This window comes from Mastomys coucha, unplaced genomic scaffold (assembly GCF_008632895.1).
Source record: "Mastomys coucha isolate ucsf_1 unplaced genomic scaffold, UCSF_Mcou_1 pScaffold15, whole genome shotgun sequence".
Taxonomy (NCBI): Eukaryota; Metazoa; Chordata; class Mammalia; order Rodentia; family Muridae; genus Mastomys; species Mastomys coucha.
Window position 1 is genome coordinate 110,651,828 of NW_022196897.1, and position 25,448 is coordinate 110,677,275.

At 37.6% G+C, this 25,448-nt stretch overlaps 2 protein-coding genes and 1 long non-coding RNA gene across 9 annotated transcripts in view; 1 reads left to right on the forward strand and 2 right to left on the reverse strand.

The window, feature by feature from the left end:
- Nucleotides 1-5,850, forward strand: part of Slc24a5 (solute carrier family 24 member 5) — a 21,389-nt gene extending 15,539 nt beyond the window's left edge. The window contains exons 6-9 of the mRNA XM_031371744.1: nt 79-356; nt 2,989-3,195; nt 4,873-4,974; nt 5,417-5,850. Of these exons, the coding sequence (XP_031227604.1) occupies nt 79-356; nt 2,989-3,195; nt 4,873-4,974; nt 5,417-5,739 (910 nt within the window). The 3' untranslated portion in view covers nt 5,740-5,850. The remainder of the gene's footprint in view (nt 1-78; nt 357-2,988; nt 3,196-4,872; nt 4,975-5,416) is intronic.
- LOC116090843 lies at nt 1,070-5,659 on the reverse strand. Its single transcript, XR_004118833.1, has 2 exons — nt 5,130-5,659; nt 1,070-4,041 (listed from the first exon to the last, which is right to left on the reverse strand). It is a non-coding gene; the product is annotated as an uncharacterized LOC116090843 (long non-coding RNA).
- Myef2 (myelin expression factor 2) overlaps nt 5,839-25,448 on the reverse strand; it is a 39,022-nt gene continuing 19,412 nt past the window's right edge. Inside the window, exons 10-17 of one of the 7 annotated variants that reach the window (XM_031371738.1) lie at nt 17,734-17,835; nt 16,228-16,278; nt 15,906-15,974; nt 15,481-15,579; nt 15,128-15,199; nt 13,473-13,681; nt 13,275-13,326; nt 6,274-6,437 (exon numbers count right to left, since the gene is read on the reverse strand). In XM_031371738.1, coding sequence (XP_031227598.1) covers nt 6,274-6,437; nt 13,275-13,326; nt 13,473-13,681; nt 15,128-15,199; nt 15,481-15,579; nt 15,906-15,974; nt 16,228-16,278; nt 17,734-17,835 — 818 coding nt within the window. Of the gene's footprint in view, nt 6,438-13,274; nt 13,327-13,472; nt 13,682-15,127; nt 15,200-15,480; nt 15,580-15,905; nt 15,975-16,227; nt 16,279-17,733; nt 17,836-25,448 lie in introns of all 7 variants that reach the window. The other 6 variants (XM_031371739.1, XM_031371733.1, XM_031371735.1 and 3 more) reach the window with 6 other exon arrangements.

The following is a 25,448-nucleotide window of genomic DNA, read 5'->3' on the forward strand; positions in this document are numbered from 1 at the left end:
GAATTTTCTATTGTTACTTTTGCTAGAAAATACTGTTTAAAAATGAGATAATTACACATCAATTTCTTCCATGTCTAGGTATGAAGGAACAGTGCTGCTGCTGATATACGGGCTGTATGTTCTGCTGCTGTGTTTTGACACTACAATCAGCCGATATGTCATGAAAACATGCAGTCCCTGTTGTCCCTGCCTTGCCAAAGCTATGGAGGACAGAAGTGAACAGCAGACACTGTTAGGATGGGAGGATGAAAGCCAGCTCTTCATTCGTCGCCAATCAAGGACAGACAGTGGAATATTTCAGGAAGATTCTGGTTACTCCCAACTTTCTCTCAGTTTACATGGTCTTAGTTCTGAAGGTAACAACTGCCACCCTGCCCACTATTCCATCTAACACTCTAAAAAAAAAACCTGAGTTCTCATTTCGAGTTAGTAATTAATACATGGCTGCACAACACACTATGAAGTCAGAGATGATGAGCTGCAAGTAAGTCCTAGCCTTTAAGGAACTCGCAATAAAAAAAAAATATATATATATATATTTGCAATATATATTTATATATAACTAATATATAAATATATTTATTAAATATATATTAATTTAATAATATATATTAATAATTATAATATAATATATAATAATATATATTATAATGATATCATAATTGATATATTAATTTAATAAATATATATTAGTTCATTAAATGTATATGTATAAATATATAAATTTATGTAATTAATATATACAAATATATATTTATACACACACACACATATATATAGTAAATCAGCTAAGACTGTGGGGGAAGGGGAGACATGGAAGCCAGAAGCCAGTCCTGGATGCTATTCCTCAATTCTTTAAGACTCCACGTCATTTTATGAGACCAGTCATTCAATGAGCCTGTACCTCATTGATTAGGCTAGACTAGCTAGGCTATAGAGACCAGTCATTCAATGAGCCTGTACCTCACTGATTAGGCTAGACTGGCCAGTGAGCTCTAGCAATCTGCCTGTCTTTGCCTTCCATAGCACTGGGATTATACATGTGGGCTGCCATGCTTTTTGGTGTGGGTGTTGGGGATCTGAGCTCAAACTCTCATGCCTTTACCCACTGAGCCATTTCCCAGACCCAGACTGAAATCAGCTAAACTTTCAAAGTATAAACACCATAAACATAAACTACTAAGACATACAGTAGGCAGACTGAATAAACTTTGATGACATTCAGATGGGAGATGCAGATGGAGAAAGGAGCATTTGAATTGGGCCCCATGGGATAGGAAAGGCTTTAACTCAATAATCTGATAGTGTAGTCAGGAAGCAACAATTGACACTTTTCTTGCATAAATGATGCAGGGTATAAGCATGCTCTGGACTGAGGCCTGGGAACACTAGCAAAGGCATGTTCACATGCTTGAAGACAGAGCCAACACATGCAAGTAAAGCAGCAGAGGACCAGGTTGATAGGAAGAAAGTACAGAAGAGTCATGCAAGCCACTCTAAGGAGCAGGCAACATTCATGAGAGAAAGTCAGAGCTGCACTTTAGGTTCTTTACTCTCACCCCACTGTTCACAGAAGACTGAATTAAGATGACACAGGACATGAACAAAAAAAACCAGAAAGGGCAGTGAGGATGAATTATGAGACACAGTAGAAGCAGCAGCAGCAAACTATGGCAGCAGCAGGGCCATGCCAAGCCAGAGAGGGAGCAGAGACAAAGCTGGAACTTGGACTTTCACTGACAAGGAAAGAAAGAACATCTTTGTAACAACTGTCAATCAAGGCACAGGGGATGGTTCAGAGGAACAGAATGGGAAAGCAAAGCAGGTGTAATTTCAATATGCTATGTGAAGCAGAACATGAGCTTCGTATGCTAGATATGACAATAGCATTCCCGACTAGAAAAGCTTTTATAAAAGTGGTTCCAATTTCAGTTAAGTGATTGAGAAGGAAGCTTCCAATTTATTACTTTAAAAACTTGACACGAGACATTTATTTTTATAAAACATACTTTGTAGTCTTAAGACTGAGAAATTTAAAACAACAAAAACTCCAAAGAACTAGTCAAAATGTTCATGTTAAAATCTGTATCTAAATTAATGGTGCACAGTCTGAGTCTTGGTAAGCTTTTATGAGTTATAATATTTGTAATTTGATCCAATCTTCACATACTTAACATATTGATTAGTGTACAGCTGAGTCCCACTTTTATCCAATCTACTCACCATCCTAGAGCGCACCCCCTGGAGCTACAACAAGGATGCTAGGCCCAACCTTCTCTAGATTTCTTCTAGCAACTGTGAAGCCTAAATTTAGTAAATGGTGAGGCACAATGAGAATTATTGGAACATTCCCTAAGCATGCATCCATATACAGCAAAGCATAAGCATCATCAATTTTGAATAAGGGATGGGAAGTGAAATAGCTGGGAGAGAAAGCAAGTTAATCCCAAAGGCATCAAGTCCCTAGCAAGCAAGTCCTACTTCCCACTCTGTCAACACTGTCACCAGCACATTCAGCAAATAGTTCAAGATATTTGATTCGAGCAGTCGGTTAAGGGATGTTGAGCATCACAGCTTATGCTGTCTGCCTAGTTTTAGTTAAGTTTCTTCTGACCAGCAGTAACAGTAAGGAGTATCCTAATGTTCTAGACCAGTGCTTCTCAATCCTCCTAATGCTGAGACCATTTGACATAGTTCCTCTTACTGTGGTACTTCCAACCACAAAATTATTTTCATTGACACTACAGATAGTTGTAATTTTGCTGTTATAAATTGTAATAAAGTATCTGTGATTTCTCATGGTCTTAGGGGACCCTTGTGAAATGGTTGTTCAACACCAAAGGGGTGAAGACCCATAGGTTGAGACAACTGTTCTAGACAGTCTTTAAAAAATACATACAGTAACTTATTTCAAAACAGCCTTCTAAATGGGCCTAATAATAGCTGTACATTTGAGAAAACTCAAAATGTTTAACTTTCCCATCACAGATCCACCAAGTGTTTTCAGCATGCCAGAAGCAGATTTAAGAAGAATTTTTTGGGTTCTCTCGCTTCCTATTATTACATTACTTGCTCTGACAACACCAGACTGCAGGAGAAAGTTTTGGAAAAATTACTTTGTGATAACCTTTTTCATGTCTGCACTATGGATATCTGCATTCACATACATCCTAGTTTGGATGGTCACAGTAACAGGTATGGAATTTAAGTAGAATAGCACAAGAAAATGATTCCATGTAAGAACAAATTGGAAGTATTCATTTGCAGTAGTCTTGGGAGCACACTTTTTTTCAGCAAGTCTAAAAACTACAAAATATAAAAACTTTAATATCAAAAACAAGCTCATTCAAGTTTTTGTGAGTTACACATCAAAAGCATTTCCTATGTATGCTATGACACAGCCTGGGGTACAATTCATATGATATATTTATAATTACACAGGGTTCATGAGAATTCTTCATAAAAGTAATTCTAATCCACAGTAGAAAGTAGAAAAAGAAATTGACTGGGGTTTGGGGTATGCAGTGGGTGCTTTCTGTTTGACTAGATGATGTTTTCTTTTGCTTTAAATATGTATCACAAATACAATGAATATGACTAAATGAGAATCAAAGTTTTGTTTTTTAGGTTTCTAGTACCTTCCAGAGTACGTTTTACCACTTAGTTTAATATGTCCATTAGAAATGAAAAATCTCTTTCCTCTATACCTAAATCATTCAACCTCATTGTGTCAGCGAAGCTTCACTGACCACAGCTGGGCCTAGACATCTACTAACATGTATACACTGCTGTCTTTACACATTGCTGGGACTAAAGAATTACAACAAAAATTCAAACACTATAAAGTTGAAATAATTACTACCTGGAAGCTTCTCCAAACTGGCTGGTCTGATTTCTCCCAGATAACTAACTTTATTGTAACTGTATGCTAACAAACAAACAAACAAACAAACAAATAGTTTTCTTTTTCATGAAGAAGATAAGAATGTCCAGGTAACTTCCATATTTTTCCCAATCAGAACATATTTGACATCAGGCAAACTGGAAGAGAAGGATCAAATACAAGATCTCAGATGAGTCCCTAAGGTGACACATAGCTCTGTCCTTACTCTGAACTATGGCTTTTCCTACAACAGTAAGAGAGCAATTCCATGTTCCCACCCTTTTAAGTGCCCTCTGGTTTCATTTCTCAGAACGAACCCATTTCTGCTATTAATTCAACACAAATATTAAGAAATCGGTAACATATGTTAGACTCAGACAGAAAAGAACAGGTCCCATCAACTCAAATATCTATGTACCTCCCTTTAAACGAACAAAGAAACAGGGTTGGGGGGGACAGTAAACCAAGTAGCATTTTACATTTCAACATATTAATCGACAGCTGTAAGGTGCTTGATTCTTTTGTTTTTTTGTTTTTTGGTTTTTCGAGACAGAGTTTCTCTGTGTAGCCCTGGCTGTCCTGGAACTCACTCTGTAGACCAGGCTGGCCTTGAATTCAGAAATCCACCTGCCTCTGCCTCCCAAGTACTGGGATTAAAGGTGTGTGCCACCACTGCCCAGCAGGTGCTTAATTCTTAATTACTCTAAGTAACTTCTAGAAAAGAGGAAATGCAACAGTCCAAAAGTGGCAACAGTGACACCCATAGTTTTCTGTGGCTGCCAAACACATTGTTTTTCCTGCTAGATATCTGACATTAAGATGTGCTAACCTGGTTACTGCAACTATCAACCTGTTTCAAATACTTTGACATCTAAAAACCACACAAGCATATATTGGTTCAAATCCCTAAACATACCAAATTATTTTTCCTGACTATGGTTAGTCTCAGATTTGAGATTTGTAACCTGTAGTCTCTGTGTCTGTTACAGGGGAAACACTAGGAATCCCAGACACAGTGATGGGCCTTACTTTGTTGGCAGCAGGGACAAGCATACCAGATACAGTCGCAAGTGTGTTAGTTGCAAGAAAAGGTAAGACTGGAGGTCTTTTACCATAAAGCAAGTTAAGGTAAATGAAATAATACTTCCTCTGTAACATACTTTAAAGAAAAAAAGTGACTCAGGGGAAGCATTTAGTCTTTAATAGCAGGTTAATTCCACCAACCTAATCCCCCCAGACCATTTACCTGAAATGTGCATTAGATGGTAATTCACTGTCAAATGAGAATAAAAAGCAATAAGTAAGCTGCATACCTTATTAAAAATGGTTTAATAAATAAAGACAATTATTAAATAAATGTTAAGACTTTAAAATACTAACCCAAGGAAATACAAATTCGATAAGACTCTTGCTCTAACAATAACAGTTTTCTAAAACTAACCAACAAAAAGTATCCAGTGTTTTTCTTATGAAGATTATTAATAAAATATAGTATTGATGTGCACATTTTAACAACATGCTATTCTTCTGCAGGTAAAGGAGACATGGCTGTATCGAACATCGTTGGATCCAATGTGTTTGATATGCTATGCCTAGGTCTTCCCTGGTTTATTAAGACTGCATTTACGAATGCATCTGCTCCTATAGAAGTGAATAGCAAGGGACTCACATATATAACAATCTCTCTCAACATTTCAATTTTATTTCTGTTCTTAGCAGTTCATTTTAATGGCTGGAAACTAGACCGAAAGTTGGGGGTGGTCTGCCTAGTATTATACTTAGGACTTGCTACTTTATCAGTTTTATATGAACTTGGAATTATTGGAAATAACAGAATAAGGGGTTGTGGAGTTTGATACTTTTAATAGTGTTATGTGGAAAAGATGGAATAGTAGAGGGGCAAAAAGAAAAAAAATTCATGTCTTCATTTAGGTCAAATAAAAAGCATCTTCAACTTTTGAGTGTAACACTTAATTACTATTCTTTATAAGCAGAGAAAAGTAATTTAAACCAAACCAAATCATATCCTAATTTGTCTGAGCCCTTTCTTTCCTTTAACAATTACATACAAAGCAGAGATTTTAAAAGAAAAAAAGGGGGGGGAGGACTAGAACAGACAAACTCTACTACTGAAAGTAACAAAATGGCTTATTTCATTAAAATGGTATGTCCATCCACTGAAACTGAATGACCACACGTGCTGTCTCTAGAAACTCAAACTTAAGAGAACAAAAATCACAGTATATTTTTCAACATTATACTGTTAAAAGCTGGTGGGAGTTTTAAAAGTTCATTTTTACAGCATTTGTAAGCATACAACATTACTAAAAAATGACTTTTACTAGGAGAGTCAATAGACAGATGAGGGAATGTTCCAACCATGCTTGAAATTATGCATTACGGTCCAAGCGCACATCGATTTCCCTGCCGCTGATCTTGATGCCGTTCATTATTCTACAGGCCTTTTCAGCTGACTCTGCGGATTCAAACCTGACTGTCCCACAACCTTTTGACTTGCCATTCTCCATCTTTATTTCTGCAAACATTACATGACCTGGAAAAGGAGAGTTACACAATTACTAGTCCATTTAAATGGGTTCCATTTCACTAGACAAGTTTTGTGAACTCTTCATAGCAATGGAGAGAGATCATAGGTAATCTGGTTAAACATACTAGCTTAATAATATAAAATACATGAGAGTATTTCATTTTACAGTCTGAATATAGTTCCTAAATAATGCCTACATATACATACATATTAGCTTACATAAAACTGGAATTGGACATGGAGTTTGGTTTTAAACCCCCAATTTCTGAAGTGGATGTTATAGCAAAAGGGCTAGCTAGCATAAATGCCAACAACTCACCATGACCCCCTGACAAGATTACACCTTTAATGAAAATTATTCCATAGCTCACTGTCCAATCTCCTGAATCTTTCTTCCTTCTCTTCTTTATCTTCACATTGCACCTCATTGAGAGCAACAATCCATAAATAGTTTCCATCAGTTCATAAAAGGGCCCACCAATTTGACTTTTCAAATACAGTGACAGTTTAGATTCAAAATCTTAAGGATGGCATCAAATAAGGAAATGGTTATAAAACAACAGCAGATTTAAAACAGTAACAATAAAGGGACATCTCAGAGAAGCTAGTAGTCTTAAAGCCCATCAGTTAAACAAGAGCACTGCTAAGAATAAACAGAAGGGAGTGAGTAGTAATCGCATGTAAATGAGTAAGACAGACTCCAGCTCAGGGCAATGGAGACACACCCAGTCCAGATGGCCATAACCTGGGCACAACCACTTATGGATACTCCCCCATGCTGGATGCACCTGTCATCAAATCAAGCTAGCCTCTGAATATTACAGAAGCTAGATTACTGTGCTAGTTTTAGTCTGTCAACAAAACCAGACAGATACATTTAGTTTTACAAAGGAACAAAATGGGAAGAAAGACAAAAGTAAAAGGTAAGGGCCTGTCAAGAAGTGAAGCCCTTTCCAGATGAAAAAGAATAGTATTCTTAATGAATAAGCAAGGATATTTTCCCTTTAAAGGCTTGAGCTGAAGCCCTTATTTTTAACACCCTATGCTACTTTTTCTTGTCCACTTTCTATTGCATTACTTCTCAAAGCCAACTAGTAATCAATCCTTCACCTTCTCAACACACTAAATACTCAAAGACAATGTCACGCTGATTCAAAACCACAACTTGTAAAGCAAAGCAGAAAATTGTTAAGTATATACCTAAGAGTTTTAAAAGACTAATCCCAGGAAAAAATACACAAAAATTAAAGTATATTGAAATAATATTTACTCCACAACTAGTAACATAGAAAAAAAGATACAGGAAAAAAAAAAAAAAACTATTTTCTTGTGGAGGGGAAAATCACAGAATGATATTGAGACATATATGCTAAAAGAAACATTAATAGCTGTCTTGGGCAGAATTACTATTGCTATCGTGAAACATATAACCAAAATCACGTTGGAAAGAAAAAGGTTTTCTGTTTACTCTTCCAAATCACAGTTCATCATCAAAGAAAGCCAGGACAGGAACTCAAGTGGAGCAGGGACCTGGAGGCAGGATCTGCTGCAGAGGCCATGGAGGAGTGCTGCCTTACTCCTCATGGTTTGCTCAGCCTGCTTTCTTATGGAACCAGGACCACCAGCTCAGGAATGGCACCACCCACAATGGACACATCAATCACTAATTAAGAAAATGCCCAACAGGGTTGCCTAGTGCTGGATCTTATGGAAGAATTTTTCAACTGAGGCTCCTTCATCTCAAGGTGACTGTAGCTCATCAAGTTGACATAAAAAAAAAAACCAGTGGAGTGGCAGGTAGTGCAATATCCAAAATCCTCCAGCATATAAGGAACTGGTACTCCAAGGAAGGGGCATCTCCATTATGGAAGCACTTATAGAGATGTCCAAAGGACTGTAGAGAATTGCACAAGCTTTGAAGCTGGAGGTTCTTCTCTTACTCTACCTAAAAATTTAGGTTTTTCTAAGTTTCGCAGAACAGAGTTATAAGCAACAATGGCATTTACATGAACAAGTATCTTGAAAACACATTATCTTCACTTGAATAAACCATCTTTCAGAAAAGATTCACTGTCCACTTTCCAACTAAACTGTCCCTTTTGGTTAAGGGAGTGATCACTCAGGTATGTAGACTCCTAACTTCACGATGACCTCATGGTCTACTTGGTAGGACCTCTTGGCTAAGACTCAAGAGACTTCTCAGTTTGGATACTTATGCAATAGAGATCAGCCTACAGGCATGTTTTCACGGTTCGACCCCAAGATACCCAAGTAAACCAGATACACAAAGAATCCTAAGTCGGGCTGGAGAGATGGCTCAGCGGTTAAGAGCACTGACTGCTCTTCCGAAGGTCCTGAGTTCAAATCCCAGCAACCACATGGTGGCTCACAACCATCCTTAACGAGATCTGATTCCCTCTTCTGGTAAATCTGAAGACAGCTACAGTGTACTTACATATAATAAATAAATAAATTTAAAAAAAAAAAAAAAGAATCCTAAGTCACTGGCTGACATAGGTCTTCGCCAGACTTGGGGGCTGAGCTCATGGCTTCACATACCAGGCAAGGGCGTTAATGCTGAACCACATCACATCCTCAACGTTGGTTTAATTTTTTTTTTTTTAAATCTTTTTTAAGGCAGAGTGTCACTAATTTGCCCAAGGTGACCTATAATTTATTATCTAACTCAAACAGTTCCCCCACCTCAGCCATTCTGAGGACTCAGATGACAGACACTCACCACTACACTAATGCATATTTCACATTTCCCAACCATATAAAAACAGAAATAAACATTTTCTTTCTAAAATAAATAATTTATGGAGGGAAAGTTTCAAATAATTAAAATCAACCTGCCTAACTTTTTACATGCTGAGGGTGACCTCAAATAGCCTACTATCTTGCAAGATTACAAAGAAATGAAAACAAGACTGACATTTCAACAACTGTATAGGACTAAGCTCTACCATAAGGAGAACCACAAATTAGATACACTGCTGTCACACAGAGCAAGCGTGACAACTACTGAACACAAGATAAAAGAACCCTTTCCAATTTATTAAGTCCAGGTTATTACTTTTGGAAATGATATATATTTGAGGATATATTGGCACTGACCACAACTAAAAATAAGCTAAACTAATACATTTATAAATAAATAATAAAATTTCCTGCCTGAAGAAAGCTATGAAATTACTATCCAGAGTTCAATGTTGCCTTTTGGGGGCTTATGAAAATCTAGAGCTTGGAAACAGAAATTTTTTCAATTATTCTGCATCTTTAAGGAGATTCAAAAGTATCTTTTCTGAACTATAAAGCTTGATAAGACTGTTGACTGTTCCAAGGACAGTTCACTACATGCATTTTATTAGCAAGGCATCTGCCAGTAAGTTACTTCCTGGCAGATTCTGTGCCTAGAGTACCACTAGATTCTCCCTCAGCAGGAATGTTTACTTAGCTAGCTTGGACTCAGGAAAACAAGACAGCAAGTAAATCAAACAAAAATACCTGCCTTTATGGCTAAAGAGGTCACTACTTGCTTGTGTCAGGTTAAAACAATACTATATTAAAACAGGAAAACTCTAGGATTCATACATAATGTGATATGACAGGAAACAATTAGTTCATTTCAAACATGTCAGATAATGCTCTGGCAAGAATAAAGATTTAATTCTGTATTACTATAACTTACTTTCTTTGCCATCAATGTTAATTCATGGTTTAAAGAAAATGGGATGATATGGAGTTCTAGAAATATAATACTAAATATAAAATTGAATAGCAGCTTTTTAACAGATTTGAAAGTTTAAAAAAAAAAATTCATTGACCTTTTAACTATCAGTGTATATTGGCTGGTTAAAGAAATGCCTCCATGAGATGCAGCCGTAAGACATTTTCTCAATTAGAGATCAATGGAGGAAGGCCCAGCCTATGGTGGGTGGTGCCATTCCTGAGCTGGTGGTACTGAGTTCTATATGAAAGCAGGCTGAGCAAGGCATGGGAAGAAAACCAGTAAGCAGTACCCCTCCAGGACTTCTGCATCAGTTCCTGTCTCCAGAATCCTGCCCCATTTGAGTTCCTTTCCTGACGTCCTCCAATAATAAACAAAGTGTAAGTCAAATAAAAAAATAAACCCTTTTCTCTCCTACTTGCTTTTTGGTCATCTCATTACAGCAATAGAAACCTTAACTAAGACAGCTAATTCGAGCCGGGCAGTAGTGGCACACGCCTTTAATCCCAGTGCTTGGAAGGCAGAGGCAGGTAGATTTCTGAGTTCAAGGGCAGCCTGGTCTACAGAGTGAGTTCCAGAACAGCCAGGGCTACACAGAGAAACCCTGTCTCAAAAACCAAAAAAAAAAAAAAGAAAGCTAACTGAACTAGCTTTGGCTGTTATGTGTCGCTCCTACTGACCTCAAGGGAGCGTTGCTTACACTCCAAAGGTTCCCAACACCTTTCCAAACAACTGAAAATTCACTTGCTTTTGACAATGCTTTTATCAGAACTGCCTCTTCCTAAAATTTTAAATTAATGTAAAAAAAAGTGCCATCAACAGAACACCCAGACAGATTCATAGTGTAGCTTCTTTAAAAACTTCAGTATTTGATTTTTGTTCACCTCCAGTAGACTGCCAAAAATGCAGTGATCATAGACTTAGAGAAAATAATAACTAAGTGAAGATCTAATCAGAGTATTTGTGAACATATTATAACTCTTTTATATTTTTGGTTGTGAGCCTAGCCTTTAACGGCTGAGCCATCTCTCCAGCCCTTAACTCTTTTATATATACAGATAATAAAAGGTACTAGCTTAGCAGGGCGGTGGTGGCATATGCCTTTAATCTCAGCACTTGGGAGGCAGAGGCAGGTAGATTTCTGAGTTCGAGGCCAGTCAGGTCTACAGAGTGAGTTCCAGGACAGCCAGGGCTATATGGAGAAACCCTGTCTGGGGGTTGGGGGGAGTACTAGCCTTAAAAGGTAAGAAATTACCCTAAAGAGCCTCAATCTGGGGTGAAATAAAATTAGTAAATTATTATAATAAAAGCTAAAATTAATGCAGGTATGAAAAACTAACCCTGTAGATGATATTATCCCTGACAGCAACCCACATTTCCTTCATTTTTTTTCCCCTTAAGTACTTGGAAATGAACCTAGAGACTCATGAATGATAGACAAGCACCCTACCACTGAGCAATTCTATCTCTGGCAGTTTTGCTATTTGTTTTTGTTTTCATTTTTTTAATTATTCTGCATAACCTCTTTTGGTTTGATTTTTTTATTTTAATTGTAAAAAGATTCTTCTCTAATACAATACATCCTAACTACAGTTTCTCCTCTCACCAATCCTCCCTACACTCCCCTACCTCCCTGCTCCTGCAGATCTACTTTCCCTCCATTTCCTAGTCAGAAAGAGCAGTCCTCTGAGAGACGATAGCCAAAAGGGACGAAACAAGATACAGTAAGTAAGGCAAGACAACTCAAAAGGAGGAAGATCCCCAAAAGCAGGCAAAAGAACCAGAGATACAAAGGTTCCCACTGTTAGGAGTCCCACAAAACACCAAACTAACAGCCATAACCTGGTAAGAACATACAAACCCCAGGACTGCTGTTTCACTTCTGTAGCCCATGTGAGCCTTGCTGGGGGACTCAGTGGGCCATGTAGCCCAGTGTCCTCATTATCTCTTGGCTTTTATTTTTATATTGAGACAGTCTCACTAAATTGTCCAAGCTGACTTTAAATTGACTCTGTGGTCCAGGCAGGCCTTGAACTTAGGGAATCCTGCCTCAGTCTCCCAAGTAGCTAGAATTACAGTAGCTGGACCCCCAGCCTTAGCTAGGAAAGTTATTATTATTGTAGAACACCAAAGTTACCTATTATTTTATGCCTTTAAAAATATTCGAGATGTCGGGGATGGTGGTGCACAACGTTAATCTCAGCACTATGAAGGGAGGCAGGCAGTTGTTCGCTCTCTGAACTGTAAGAGGCCAAGTGTACTACTACTCAGTTGCCTTTCAGCATAATGTGCTGTGCACCTTCCCACTGTGATTTTAGGTTGGGGTTCTATGTAACAGAGGGAAAACAGCTGCTCCATGCTAACCACACAATTCCCTATTTTCATATTCTCGCTCCTCTCTCTCTTTCTCTTTCTCTCTCTCTCTCTCTCTCTCTCTCCTCCTCCCTCCCTTCCTCCCACTCACTCTCTCTCCATCCCTCTCTCTCCCCCCTTCAAACACTCATACACAGAGGGGGAGGAGCTTTACCAATTAAGATACTTAGAAGATGAGTATGGTACAGAAAAGGCTTTATTTGAAATTAATAAACCAGCCAATATACAAACCTAAGGAAACATTAAGGTCTGTAGCTAGTCTCATGATAGTGAGGAAGAGTTTCCAAAGAACTAGAAGAGCCACCAAAATGTACCCGTGTCTAACAGAGTCCTATGCTACTAGCTTAAGGTTTCTATGAGGTGCAAGCAATAGTGTACAGAATGGATCTCCCATCAACTCTGCACCAGCAACGAAGTAAATATTCCATTTATTTATTTTTGTTTCTCCTGGGGGAAAAAAAGCCTCCAATGCAAAACCATCTACTTCTTTAAAATCTGTTGATAAAAAACACTTTTATAACAAGTGATGGCAGGCTTCCCTGTTGAGTGAGTTTGTACTAAGTAAGACCTGTTATTTGTTCTAATCTACCAGACAGCAAAACTATTACTCATCTAAGGCTGAATCAGAAAAAGACCATGACTGGGATAAGCCAAGATCTAAACATGGTATTTCAAAGTTTAAAAATCATTACTTCCCCATAAGAGATATCAGCATAACCTGCAGCTACTAGTACACTTACCACACTGGCTGAATTTCTCTTTCAATTTCTGCCAAGTCAAGTCAAAAGGAAGCTAAAATGAAGAACAATTAGTAATACATGTTATATATAATATTTAGATTTTCATATACATGAAAATGATAAATTAATATTGTAAATAGAAACAGACAAAGATATAAATAGAATTTTAACTTTGCAGTAATACATTTATTTGCTTACATTTCTAACAAATATCTGGTTGCCTTTGGAGCCTAATCTGTCTCTCATTCCGCTTCCCATGGGACCCGATAAAAACCCTCGGTCTACGTCAATGCTCCTTTCCAGTATGGCTCCGATGCCCGGACCCATCCTGTCGAAGCTGGAGCTCATGCGGTCCAGTCCCATGCCCATGCCTCCCGTCACGGTGCTCATGCCACTCATGCTGCCACCTGCAGTGCCAACAAGGGCAGGAGGAGTCGGGAGTTTCAGGTTTTAAAAACAAAAAAAAATAGTAAAAGGGAAAGATGAGAGAGGAAGGAGTAAAGAATAATCAGTTTTGAAAATGGAGAGAAAAATTCATTTCTATAAATTATTTTCATACAGAAAATAAAACAAGTAATAGATTTTGGTATACATTTGGTTACTTCAGAAAACTTAATTTTAGTCACTATATAATTACATGTGCCTCTATAAAATAATATTCTAATAAGAAAACATCACATATTTAAACCTTCCAATCATATTATAAACCATTCCACTTTCATATTATAACAGCTTTTAGTTCTTACATTTTGCAATAGCAAATATAGCAACTGTTGCAAGCCAAAGCACAGAGATAAATCCATTGTTCCACTCTAGCACACGGTCCTCTCACCACACTCCCTAGCTTCAGCCTTTCCTTGCTCACCTTTTACCTCAGTATGTGGAGCTCTGTTTCCCACAACTTGAATTTTGATATCGAATTCAACTTTCAGTAATCACAGATAATTAACTGCCCTCATCTCATTCTCCTCCCTAGTATTCCCACATGAATATTAAAAAGTACTAAGACTTGCCAGCTGGCTCTCTGTTACTGACAGTAACTGGGGAAACAGAGACGTAAGCACTGAGATAAAAGGGAAGGTGAGGACGATCCCGAGGAAAATGAACACTGCAGAATGGCGGGCAGAGCGGGAAATAAAAAGAGAAGCACATGGAAAGCAAATGTATCCAGTGGACAGAATTTCAAAATTCATACTAAGTTGACTTCCTGTTTCCTAAAATTTCACCACCCAAAGGAAGCCAGTAAAGTGTGGAGATTTCACAGACACAGCCAAGTCAGCAAAGCCCATCACAAACTCAGTCTAGCATGAGTGCAGGCTTCCTGTGAGGTTTACCACGTGGGAGTGGGAGCTGACGGTGGGTATTGGGCATGCTCTAGAGCTGCAACACACCCATGGTTTTGAAAGGTCTACGAAGAGAAGAAAGCAATTATCTCTTCATTCCTATTCCTCAACTTCAGGAAGTCCCTAAAATTTGGTGTTTTATCTCTATCTGCCAGAGGACATAAGGTGTACAGATGAAACAAACTAGGAGCTACTGGGTAAAATAAAGCAGAATTGAGGCTGGTGTTCAAGGAATAGCAACTTATGGGTGTGGAAAGACAGTTCATGGACTGGCTACTGAATACGCATTCTGGTATATAGTTGAAAAATATCAAAATAAATAAAAAAGTAAATAATAAAGTTGATTTTTCAAACATCAATCAGGCTACAACTCATTAAAGTTTCTCAAAATATGGTAAGACACAGTAACACATAGAAGCAAACTATTACTGTACTACGATAACTACTCTTGCAAACTCCTTGCAAGCACTCAAATACTACTCAGTAAATTCTATTAAAATTTAAACCTACTTATTCCAGTTCCTACTGGACCCATGTTAGAAGCTCCTATTCTTCCTGCAAACCCTCCAATCATTGCACTGCCTAAACAAGGATGAAAAGATAATATACTAATTAATTTAAATAATGACACTTCAAAATGCCCAAGGTACTCTACTCACAAATAACTAAACATAAAATTTTCTGGAAATAGACTTAAAATATTCAAGATACTGTAAAAGAAAACCATGAAATTATAATCTCTAAAGTGTTTTCTTCTAGTAAAGAACTATATAAATTATAACTTTTTAAAGGTTTATTTTACACCAAAAAGAACAGTTAAGACTATGACCTGCGAAAGGAAAAAAGTATACAACCAACCCTACCAAGTCTACCAAAGGAATCGCCAAAGCCTCGACTTAATCCAATATCACCACGTCCGAAATCTCGCTCCATGCTACTAGTCATTGCACCACGGTATAGCTCTGAAAAGATGTACAACAAATTAACCCTTCTTCAAGCATGTCAGTGCATGGAAAACCATTGAGGAATACGTCTAAGCTAAACTGAGGAGAAAAAAATTACAAGTTACCAATTCAAAATAGTGTGTGGCATACCAACTTACTTCATACACTCACTACACAACCCACTACCCATCCCCATTCCTGGCACTTTTACAAGTGTCCTCTAGTGTCCAAGAGCCTTCTGAAGACCTCTATAGCACCTATACCCGTGCGTGTGCGTGTGCGAAGTAAGTATCTCAATACTAGGGAAAGCAAAGATAATATACCCCCTGAGTACATTCACCTACCTCCCATTCGGCCAACTCCACCAAAGCCTGCCATGCTATTCATTGCTTCCAGACCACCAAACCCAACTCCTATGAAATAGAGAATAGTTGTGAGACTTGACTGTAGCTCTGGAAATGCTATAACACCAGTAAGCACTTTCTCCATTTCATGTTGAGCAGTAGTTAACACAGCACCCTCCTTTATGGGTGTATTAGGCTCAGTGTTTGCCAACATCCTTTAGACACGAGCCAAGAAACCATGACTTCTTTCTACAATTCTCAACAGTTTCTAGTTTCTTTAAAATGGCGATGAGTACATGCAGAAACAAATACTTATACATACCTCCTCCAATTCTATTCACTCCTCCAAAACCCGGACCATCCACTCCCATACCTCAAATAAAATACATAGTATGGACTTTCAGTAAATCTTATTTTGTGACTAACGAATGACATTATAGCAAAGTAAATACCATTGGTTTAGTCACAATGGAACACTAGAGAAGCAGGTACAGGATGTATATAGAAGGATGATTTACAGAGCTATGTCATAGTGGCTAACCAGTCACCAATCTTCAAAACAGGCCTCTGAGCATCAGACAAGAAAAAAAGTTTACTTTTCACATGCAACATCCAGTCAGAGTAACTAGAACCAGTGTGCACTCTTTCAGACACAGTTATGTTACCGTAGAAGATTTAGAGATTAAGACTACAAAGCAAAGATGCCTCTAAACACAGCAGCTAACAGCTGGTCAAACCAATAACAAATAGCTTGTGTTTAGATGGGAAGGGTATAATATCCTAAAACAAATAAGAAAAAGGGCTTTGCCTGAGAATGAGAAAGATCTCTACCACTACCTTATCAATTATAAAGTTTGTACCATCCCAACAGAAAGACTACGACACGTTTACCAGCCCATAAACTGAAATGCAATTCTCAAAGGACAGTCTGGTAACCTTTGAGGGGTCAAGAGTCAAATTAACTTTCATAACTCAAAACTTCTGAACTACATGACTGCTTCCCCTCATACTCTCATGATCCATTGTCAAATGGATCTTCCCATAAACTACCGAGTGCATGCTATCATTGCAAACCCAAATGCAGACACAACAGTACAGCTATTTACATTAACCCAAGCACTATGAGGAGATGCCAAAAACAGAATCACTCTTCTCACTCTTATTAGAAAGTTTATTTTCTTAAAAGTAATACTTATGTTAGTTACATGTTTCATATTTTATACATTGAATATAACTTTTAGGGTTAAGATTGGCATCAGAGTTAATCATGACTTTTAAATAAATAAGTCAATTTTTACAATTTTAAGTTTTTTATAATACAGTAAATACTGGGAAACAATCACATATGTAAAATCATGTTAAAGTTTTCAACAAACTTGAAAGAATGAAGTTTGCTGAAATTAAAAAGTTGGAAAGCCAGTTTCTAAAGATAATTACGAGTCCACCTAGCAGGCAAATAGCTATTTCAAAGCTACCTACCAAATGTAATACATTTAAACTGCCCATGCTATGGCATGTTGCCACCCATTCCAGAGACCCTATATTCCAAGATGTAGAGGGTACCATGTGGAGACTTCACCTACTTATAGCCATGTCAGTATGCCCATACTGAAGGGCTACCTTTCACATGCCTGGCCCGAGAGGCCATCCCGACCTATATCTTCCCTCTTTTCATGTCAGCTACTCTCACAAGGTTTCTTTTCTTTTTCAGACAGAATTGACATCCTAAACATCTCTAAAACAGAATTCTCAAGCACTAAGACTAATAAATATAAGCTTTATTAAACAGCAAAATAGATCACTTACAAAGGTTTTAAGAAAAACTTACCACTTGGACCCAAATTTCCCATTACACCAGTTATGTTCAGCTGGCTGGCACTAATAGGCTGTCCACCTGGACCAAGTCCCATCCCAATGCCTCCAAGACCACCTAAATCACAAAGAACAACATGACCAAGACTCACATAAAACTAACTGACAGTAACCTTAAAACTTACTGTATGCTTGCAATAGTATCCTACAAGGTTGCAGTTTTCATTTAGAAAGCACCATACATAAAGCCTGTAATACCATTTATGAGTGAAAAACCATTTATGAAGTAGGTTTAGCTTCCATCCACTTGAAGGTACTGAGAAAGGTGTAACAACCTGACAAGTTGGGGTCTGAGGAAACGGCTCCATGAGTAAAGGGCTTCCACTGCAAACATGAAAGCCTGCCTTCAATTCCTGGAATGTACTTTTTTTTAAACCAGAATTGTGTTGGACATGGTAATCTTAGATCTGGTGTGGTAGCAGATCCCTAGGGCTCAATGGCTAGCCAGTCTAGCTTACTCAGCAAGTTCCAGGCAGTAAGAAACTAAGTCTAAAAAAAAAAAAGAAAAAACGGAAAAAGTAGACACTGCCTGAAGAAAAACACCCAAGGCTCTCTTCTAGCCTCACTTCGAACTACCCACTCCCAACCCAAGATACACACCACACACACACACACACACACACACCCAACAAATGCATTCCAAGAATGGAATGTGAAACCCATTTCTTCCTGTCACACATTGTGGAACTCTCTTCTCCAGGAATGGTATGACACTGCCATCCTACGATGAGAGCAGTTGTGATTACCCACATGAGACACTCCTAAGATTGGGTCAACTAATATTCCTTTGTGTAATGAAGAGAGCTCACAAACACAGTTATACCCCGGAGGAATTAACTGTTGGCTTGGGAAATGAGGGGAGGGATGATACATGTGACTATTTCTTGGTGGTACTACAGTACCTGTAAAGTTGCCCATGATCCTGTAAATTACCATGATTAAATAAATGCACCAATTCACCAAATAAGACGAGTGAAACATTTCACCTAAAGAAATGACTGGCTGGTACCCTCTCTGGCTGAAGATAGGTTTCTCAGACATCCTCATGCAGTCACACAGTACATACATATCTGAAAATGAGCATCTTGCTTAGTTTGTTGAACAACTAAAATACTAGTATTACATTCAAAATAGTCCAAATAAAACTAAACAGTCAAAAATTATTGAAGACATAAGACTGAGCCTATTCAGTGGGTACAGTACTGTGAATGGAGAGGCAGCCAGAGCTACAGAACAAGACCAAACCACCCTTTTTAAAATTCCTTATAAGGGTCTGGAGAGATGGCTCATTGATCGCATATACCTGATATAGGCAAATACCCATACATATAAAATATCTTTTAAAAACCCGCAACATTGAAAAATCTAATTGCCTGGCTATATCATGACATTTATTTATTACATTTACAAAATAAATGTTCTCATATCAGGCAAATATGAGGACAATTTTGAGACTTTACATTATCTAAATACTACCATTTACCTTTGTGATTAAATTTAGATCTTATCTTTAAATTCAAGTTTTTGTTTTTTGTTGTCCTGTTTTTTTAATATTCTGATGCTCTTTAAATAAACAAATAAGTAAATAAATAACTTTAAGAAAACTGAAGTTATAACCTCTCCTAGACACGTCCAAAGAACTTCAAATCCTTATCATCTATCTATACTATATATCTATTTCATTACTGCTCTATTCACCACGGAAAAAAATAAATATAAAAAAGGAACCAGACTAAATATCTACCAAAAGATGGAGAGATAATAAAAACATGTTAATGTATACAATGGAGATTTATTCAGCTGCAAAGAAAAATGAGATTTGGAAAAAAAAAAAAAAAAAACCCTGGTGAACCTGGGAAGTATAATATTAAATGTGGGGAGCAGCTCAGAAGAGCCCGCACTGTTTCTCCCTCAGCTGCAGACCCTCCCTAGCCCACAGCGTCTGCATGACTAACATAAACAAGTGTAGAGCAGGTCAAGCCCACAAAGGCAGAAAGGAGACCAAAGCTTTTATACTGCGCTGGCCCAGAAAAAAAAAAAAAAATGTAGCAATTAAAGCTTGGGGCTGGGTAAGAATTATATTCTCTAAGTTGTTTTTAAAACAGTATACAGACATGGTAATTTTAAACTGCACAGATTACTATCAAGTAAACGTGTTCCTAAGCCCAATTGTAACCCAGACCTGACCATCACCCATGCTTGTAAGTACAATCACCATCTTGTCAGTTCTAATGTCAGTCAGTAATTATAATCTCTTAAGAGCTATAAAAAAGAAAGATAAAAATTAATATCAGAAGCATGGAAAATGAGAAATTTCCTACTTGCCAAGTTACAGTAAAATTTAAGTGAATCAGATGAAAGAAGTAAAAACTTTGATTCAATGATAGCTCATGACTATTACACCTCAAAACAAAAGACAGTATGAAAATACAAATCATTTTGAAAAATGTAAAGAACACCTAGTAGGACATGCTTTTTTAATTTAATGTTTGAGAAATTCACACATGTATACAAATAAATGTTGAATGAACCATTGCCCACTCCTTCCCCCAACCCCTATCACAGCCTTCCACACCTCTGCCTCCCAACTTCACACACTTCTTCATTGCTTTACCTACTAAGTCCACTTAGTACTGCATTTGCATGAGTGCAGGGACATCAACTGGGCATTCTCTCAGGGGCTGTCTTCTGAAGAAACCCAAGTCCCTCTTGCCCAGCAACCATGAGCTCCTCAGCTAAAGGGTAGAGTGCATGTGCTCCTCTGCCAGTCTCACCCAGGCTGACTGACCTGCTTAACTGTGCAGGTCTTGAACAAAAAAATTTATTGTTAATAGAGGCAAGTACAGTGAGGATCTTCAACAAGGTGAACCTGACCAGGTTACCTGGGAAGGGAGGAAGCTGCCTTACAAAGGGAGAAAAGGAAATATTCAAATACGCATAGTTGATCATTTTCTACTGCAAAAGCTCAATAAGTAGTAATCTACACTTATACTGCAGCAAAATTGTCAACCAAGAACCAAAACTTTAAAAGTAGCTCCATGAATAATAGACGAACAAAAAAGAGGATAATTCAACAAAAAGCTTATCTGAACTATGAATTAGCAACAACAGAAACCAGAAAACTAAACTATTTTCAAAGTTCTAAAATAAAGTAAATTGATCTTAAATTCTCTAACAAATCTAACTATCTTAAAAGGCATTTACAGAGCAGTCAAAATTAAAAGAATTTACTAACAATAAATCCTTCCTGAAAAAAAATAATAAAAGCTTAACAAATAGATGCTGCAAAAAAAAAAAAAAAAAAATGAATAGTAGCAGGTAACAGAGAAACATAATGTCTATTTATGCTAACCAACAAGTAACAGAGCTCCCAGAGTGTGACAGTAGCATGCAGTTACCAGGAAAGGGTTAGTCAAGGAAGAGGAGGTACAGAAATGAACTTCAAGCTTTATACATATATAACTTCCAGGGTTACCACTAAAAACACACAGATAAGTATTAACAAAGTACAAAAGATAAAACCCAAAATAAGAAAATGAAAAACCATCCAAATGAACCAATAAATGTGAAGAAATTTAATTGTTCAACTTCACATAAAAGATTGTCAAGCCAATTTTAAAAGATCTAATTGAAGCTATAACATTTACACACAGATCAAAAACAGTAATATAAAATAGTATAAAGAAACAACACAAAATTATTATACTTAGTATTATAACAGGACTTAACGTAATTACAAAATCACCTTGTAATAAATGACTTGATTCACCAGGAAAATCATCAATTCTAATCTTGAGTGTACTTGCTAACTTAAAATATTTCAAAGTATTTTCAACAAGAAAAAAATGACTAAATCTATCAATATACTGAAAAAAATTTACCATTAAGCACTTTTCAGTAACTGATAACCCAAATAGATAAAATTATGTAAGAATAGAGAAAGGATACAAGACAATTTAAATGATTAATAACAAACTTAACTTAGTAAACATAGAAGACTTATAAAAATAGACCTATGGGTAAGCCACCCACAATGAAATTCTAAGAATGTCACACAATGAATCACAATCATATAAATCATGTTGTATGGTTCACCACACTGAACCGAAGTTAAAAACCAATATGAAGTAAAGAACTGATGAATTTGGAAACTGAAAATTTGTATTTTCAAATATTTAAGACTCAAGAATAACATAGTGGTTGGTAATTTATAAATATAAAACTATACTAAGAAAGTCCATAGAAGAACTTATGCACAGTAGCTAAATTTACAATCCTAACTGCTTATATTAAAAAGGAGAGGCTGACAATCACTGGAATACATATCTAACTCAGAGTTAGGGCAAAAAAAAATGAGACTAAACCTAAAGAAAGAGGAAGAAAGGGAATGATAAAATATACTGACAACAAAACCCATTCTTCAAGAACATTTACAAACTGACAAGTTTCTAGAGATAATGAGCCACTAACTGAAGACACTATAGAGGGCTGAAGAGACAGCTCAGCTCTAAGAATATGTACTGCCTTTGCACAGACCCGTTTGGTTCCCAGCACTCATACTGTACAGCTCACAACCACTTGCAACTCCAGCACCAGGAGATCCAACATCCTCTTCTGGTCTCTGTAAGGACTGAACTCACATGTACCAACCTATACACACAACACACATATACACATATAATTAAAATAAAATCTTCATGAAGAAACAACTATGAATATAATAAATATTTAAGTCAATGCTATGCAAATTAAAAGTTCAACACTGAGCCATGTCGGGGTGGAAGGGGAAGTGTACCCACAACCAAACAGTGGATGGACTTCGGGGACTTTTTTTTGTGGGGGGTTGGGGGGGTTAAGACAGGGTTTCTCTTTGTAGCCCTGACTGTCCTGGAACTCCTCTGTAGACCAGGCTGGCCTTGAACTCAGAAATCCACCTGCCTCTGACTCCTGAGTGCTGGGAACAAAGGCATGCGCCACCACCACCAGGCTCGGGGACTCTTAAGGAAGAACAGGAGGAAGGATTTCAGGCTCCGAAGGGAATGGGAACTCCACAGGAAGACCAACAGTTAACTAACCTGGACCTTTGGGGCTCTCAGAGTCCACCAAACAGAGAACATTCACCGGCAGGACCTAGGCCTACCCACACATATGTAACAGTATTATTTCTAATAATTTAAAATGCAAATTAATCTAAAGAACAGAAAAGTGTATGGAGTATCATCAACTAAAATGAAGCTACCAGCTTTACCAATAAAAAAGAATCAGAAACAAAACATAGTGAACTATGAAATAACATATGGTGTCAGACTGAATTTTAATTCAGTAAAGCTATTCTTTATGTTTATGGATATGTAATTACTAAAATCTGCATAACAGACATATTTATGCTTTGTCCCCTCTAAGTGAGGAACACATTGAGAGGTGAATATGGAGGTGAGGCATCTCAGGTCTACCTGTAAAATTTTATTTAATTTTTAAAAAACTAATATATAGCATATGAAAGCTATAAGATAATTTTACTTGTGTCTGCATGTTTAAGATATTTCATTTAAAAATTTAATAATACAAAAGAACACAAACAAAAATACAAAAAAGACAAACAACAATGTACAGTAATGTTCCAAGAACAACAGTAAACACAGAGTACTTATATTGCTGTTTTGTAATCCTTTGGAATAGAGTAATTAGTGGGCATATAATGACATCTGTAAATTTAAATCTACTCTTCCAGGACTTGTCTTCAGTGCTGGGATTCTATTCAGAACCTCATGCATGCTAATCAAGGCTCTATCACTAAAGTATACCAGCACTACTCCAACAGACATCTTGTTTTGGGGCTAAGACTAGACCCAGGGACTTACCATTGTAGGTGAAACCTCCTACCACTGATTCCATCTCCAGCCTTCACACTTCAATTTGAGACAGGTCTCATTAAGTTATGGAGGCAGCCTGGGAACTCACTCTACAGGTGAGGCAGGCCTTGGACTTGAACTTTATAGAGTCTCCTGCCTTAGTCTGTTAAGCATCACAGGCCTGTGCCACCAAGATTGACTTAGGACATCTAAAGGAAATAATATTTTTCTATGAAAAATATAATTTACTCTGTTATACTGGGTAACACATGTAAGATAATCTCAGAGGCACCAAAATATATCACTTTCACATTAAGGAATAAAAACAGCCCTCCATTGAGAATATTTTGACCAAGACTGAACCCAAATTTGAATTTTCTACTTTTGTCTTTGTATCTTCCGTCTGCCTGTAATTTGTGGTTACTGAACTATCTACAGTCTGTCTATCCTGTGTCTATGACTGCCTGAATACTGTTCAGATGTCTGATTGTCCCTATGTCTGCCTCTCTCTAACATAGAACTTTGTCCTGCTTTGACAAGCAGCACAGAAACATGGCATGGGAAGGGATAAAAAGTTCTTCAGAAATCTGTAACAGAGCTTTTACCCAGAACACTAAACATTGCTGCATACAGACATTACCAAACTATAGCCTATGCTGCTTCCAACATTTATAATGGATACTTGTTTTAAGGTTCCTTTCAACCTGTTGGCTGTTTTCAAGAAATAATTACCAAAATATACATTATTCTGGATCAAGGGCATGGAAGAGTAGTAGGTTATGTTGGGCTGTATAAATGACTCAGTGGTTAAGAGCACTGACTGCTCGACCAGAGGTCCTGAGTTCAATCCCCAGCAACCACATGGTGGCTCACAACCGTCTATCTGTAATGGGATCTGATGCCCTCTTCTGGTGTGTCTGAAGACAGCTACAGTGTACTCATATAAAATAAATAGAATATGCTCAGGATCAGAGGTGAGGAGGTGAGGAGGACACAACATCTGACCCAACATTGGGAATAACTGGAACCAGCGGGACCCAGGCACACAGGAACTACTATGCCAGCCCAGTGGCACAGGTTCCTTCCAGTCTGTCTGGGCCAATGCTCTGATCAGACCTTGGGCACAAATTTTGCAGCCAGTCCCACAACACCCAGAGAAAGCTCCACTCCCAGGAGCTCTAACACACCCAGGATCACAGGATCCCAGAATCACAAGATCCCAGAGACAGCTTGACTTGGAGGAGTTCTGACATAACCAGGATCACAGGAAGGACAGGCTCCAGTCAGATTTAGTCAGGGCAGGTAGCATTAGAGATAACCAGATGGTGAGAGACAAGCATAAGAAAATAAGCAGTAGAAATCAAGACTGCTTGGCATCATCAGAACCCAATTCTCCCACCATAGCAAGTCCTGGACACACCATCACACCGGAAAAGCAAGATTAAGATCTAAAATCACTTCTCATGATGATAATACAGGACTTTAAGAAGGGCATAAATAACTCCTTCAAAGAAATACAGGAGAACACAGGTAAACAGCTAGAAGCCCTGAAAGAAGAAACACAAAAATCCCTTAAAGAACTACAGGAAAACACAAACAGGTGAAGGAAATAAACAAAACCATCCAGGATCTAAAAATGGAAATAGAAACAATAAAGAAATCACAAAAGGATATAACCATGGAGATAAAAAAACCTAGGAAAGAAATCAGGAGTCATAGACGCAAGCATCACCAACAGAATACAGGAAGAAATAGAAGAGAAAATCTCAGGGGCAGAAGACACCTTAGAAAACATTGACACAACAGTCAAAGAAAATAC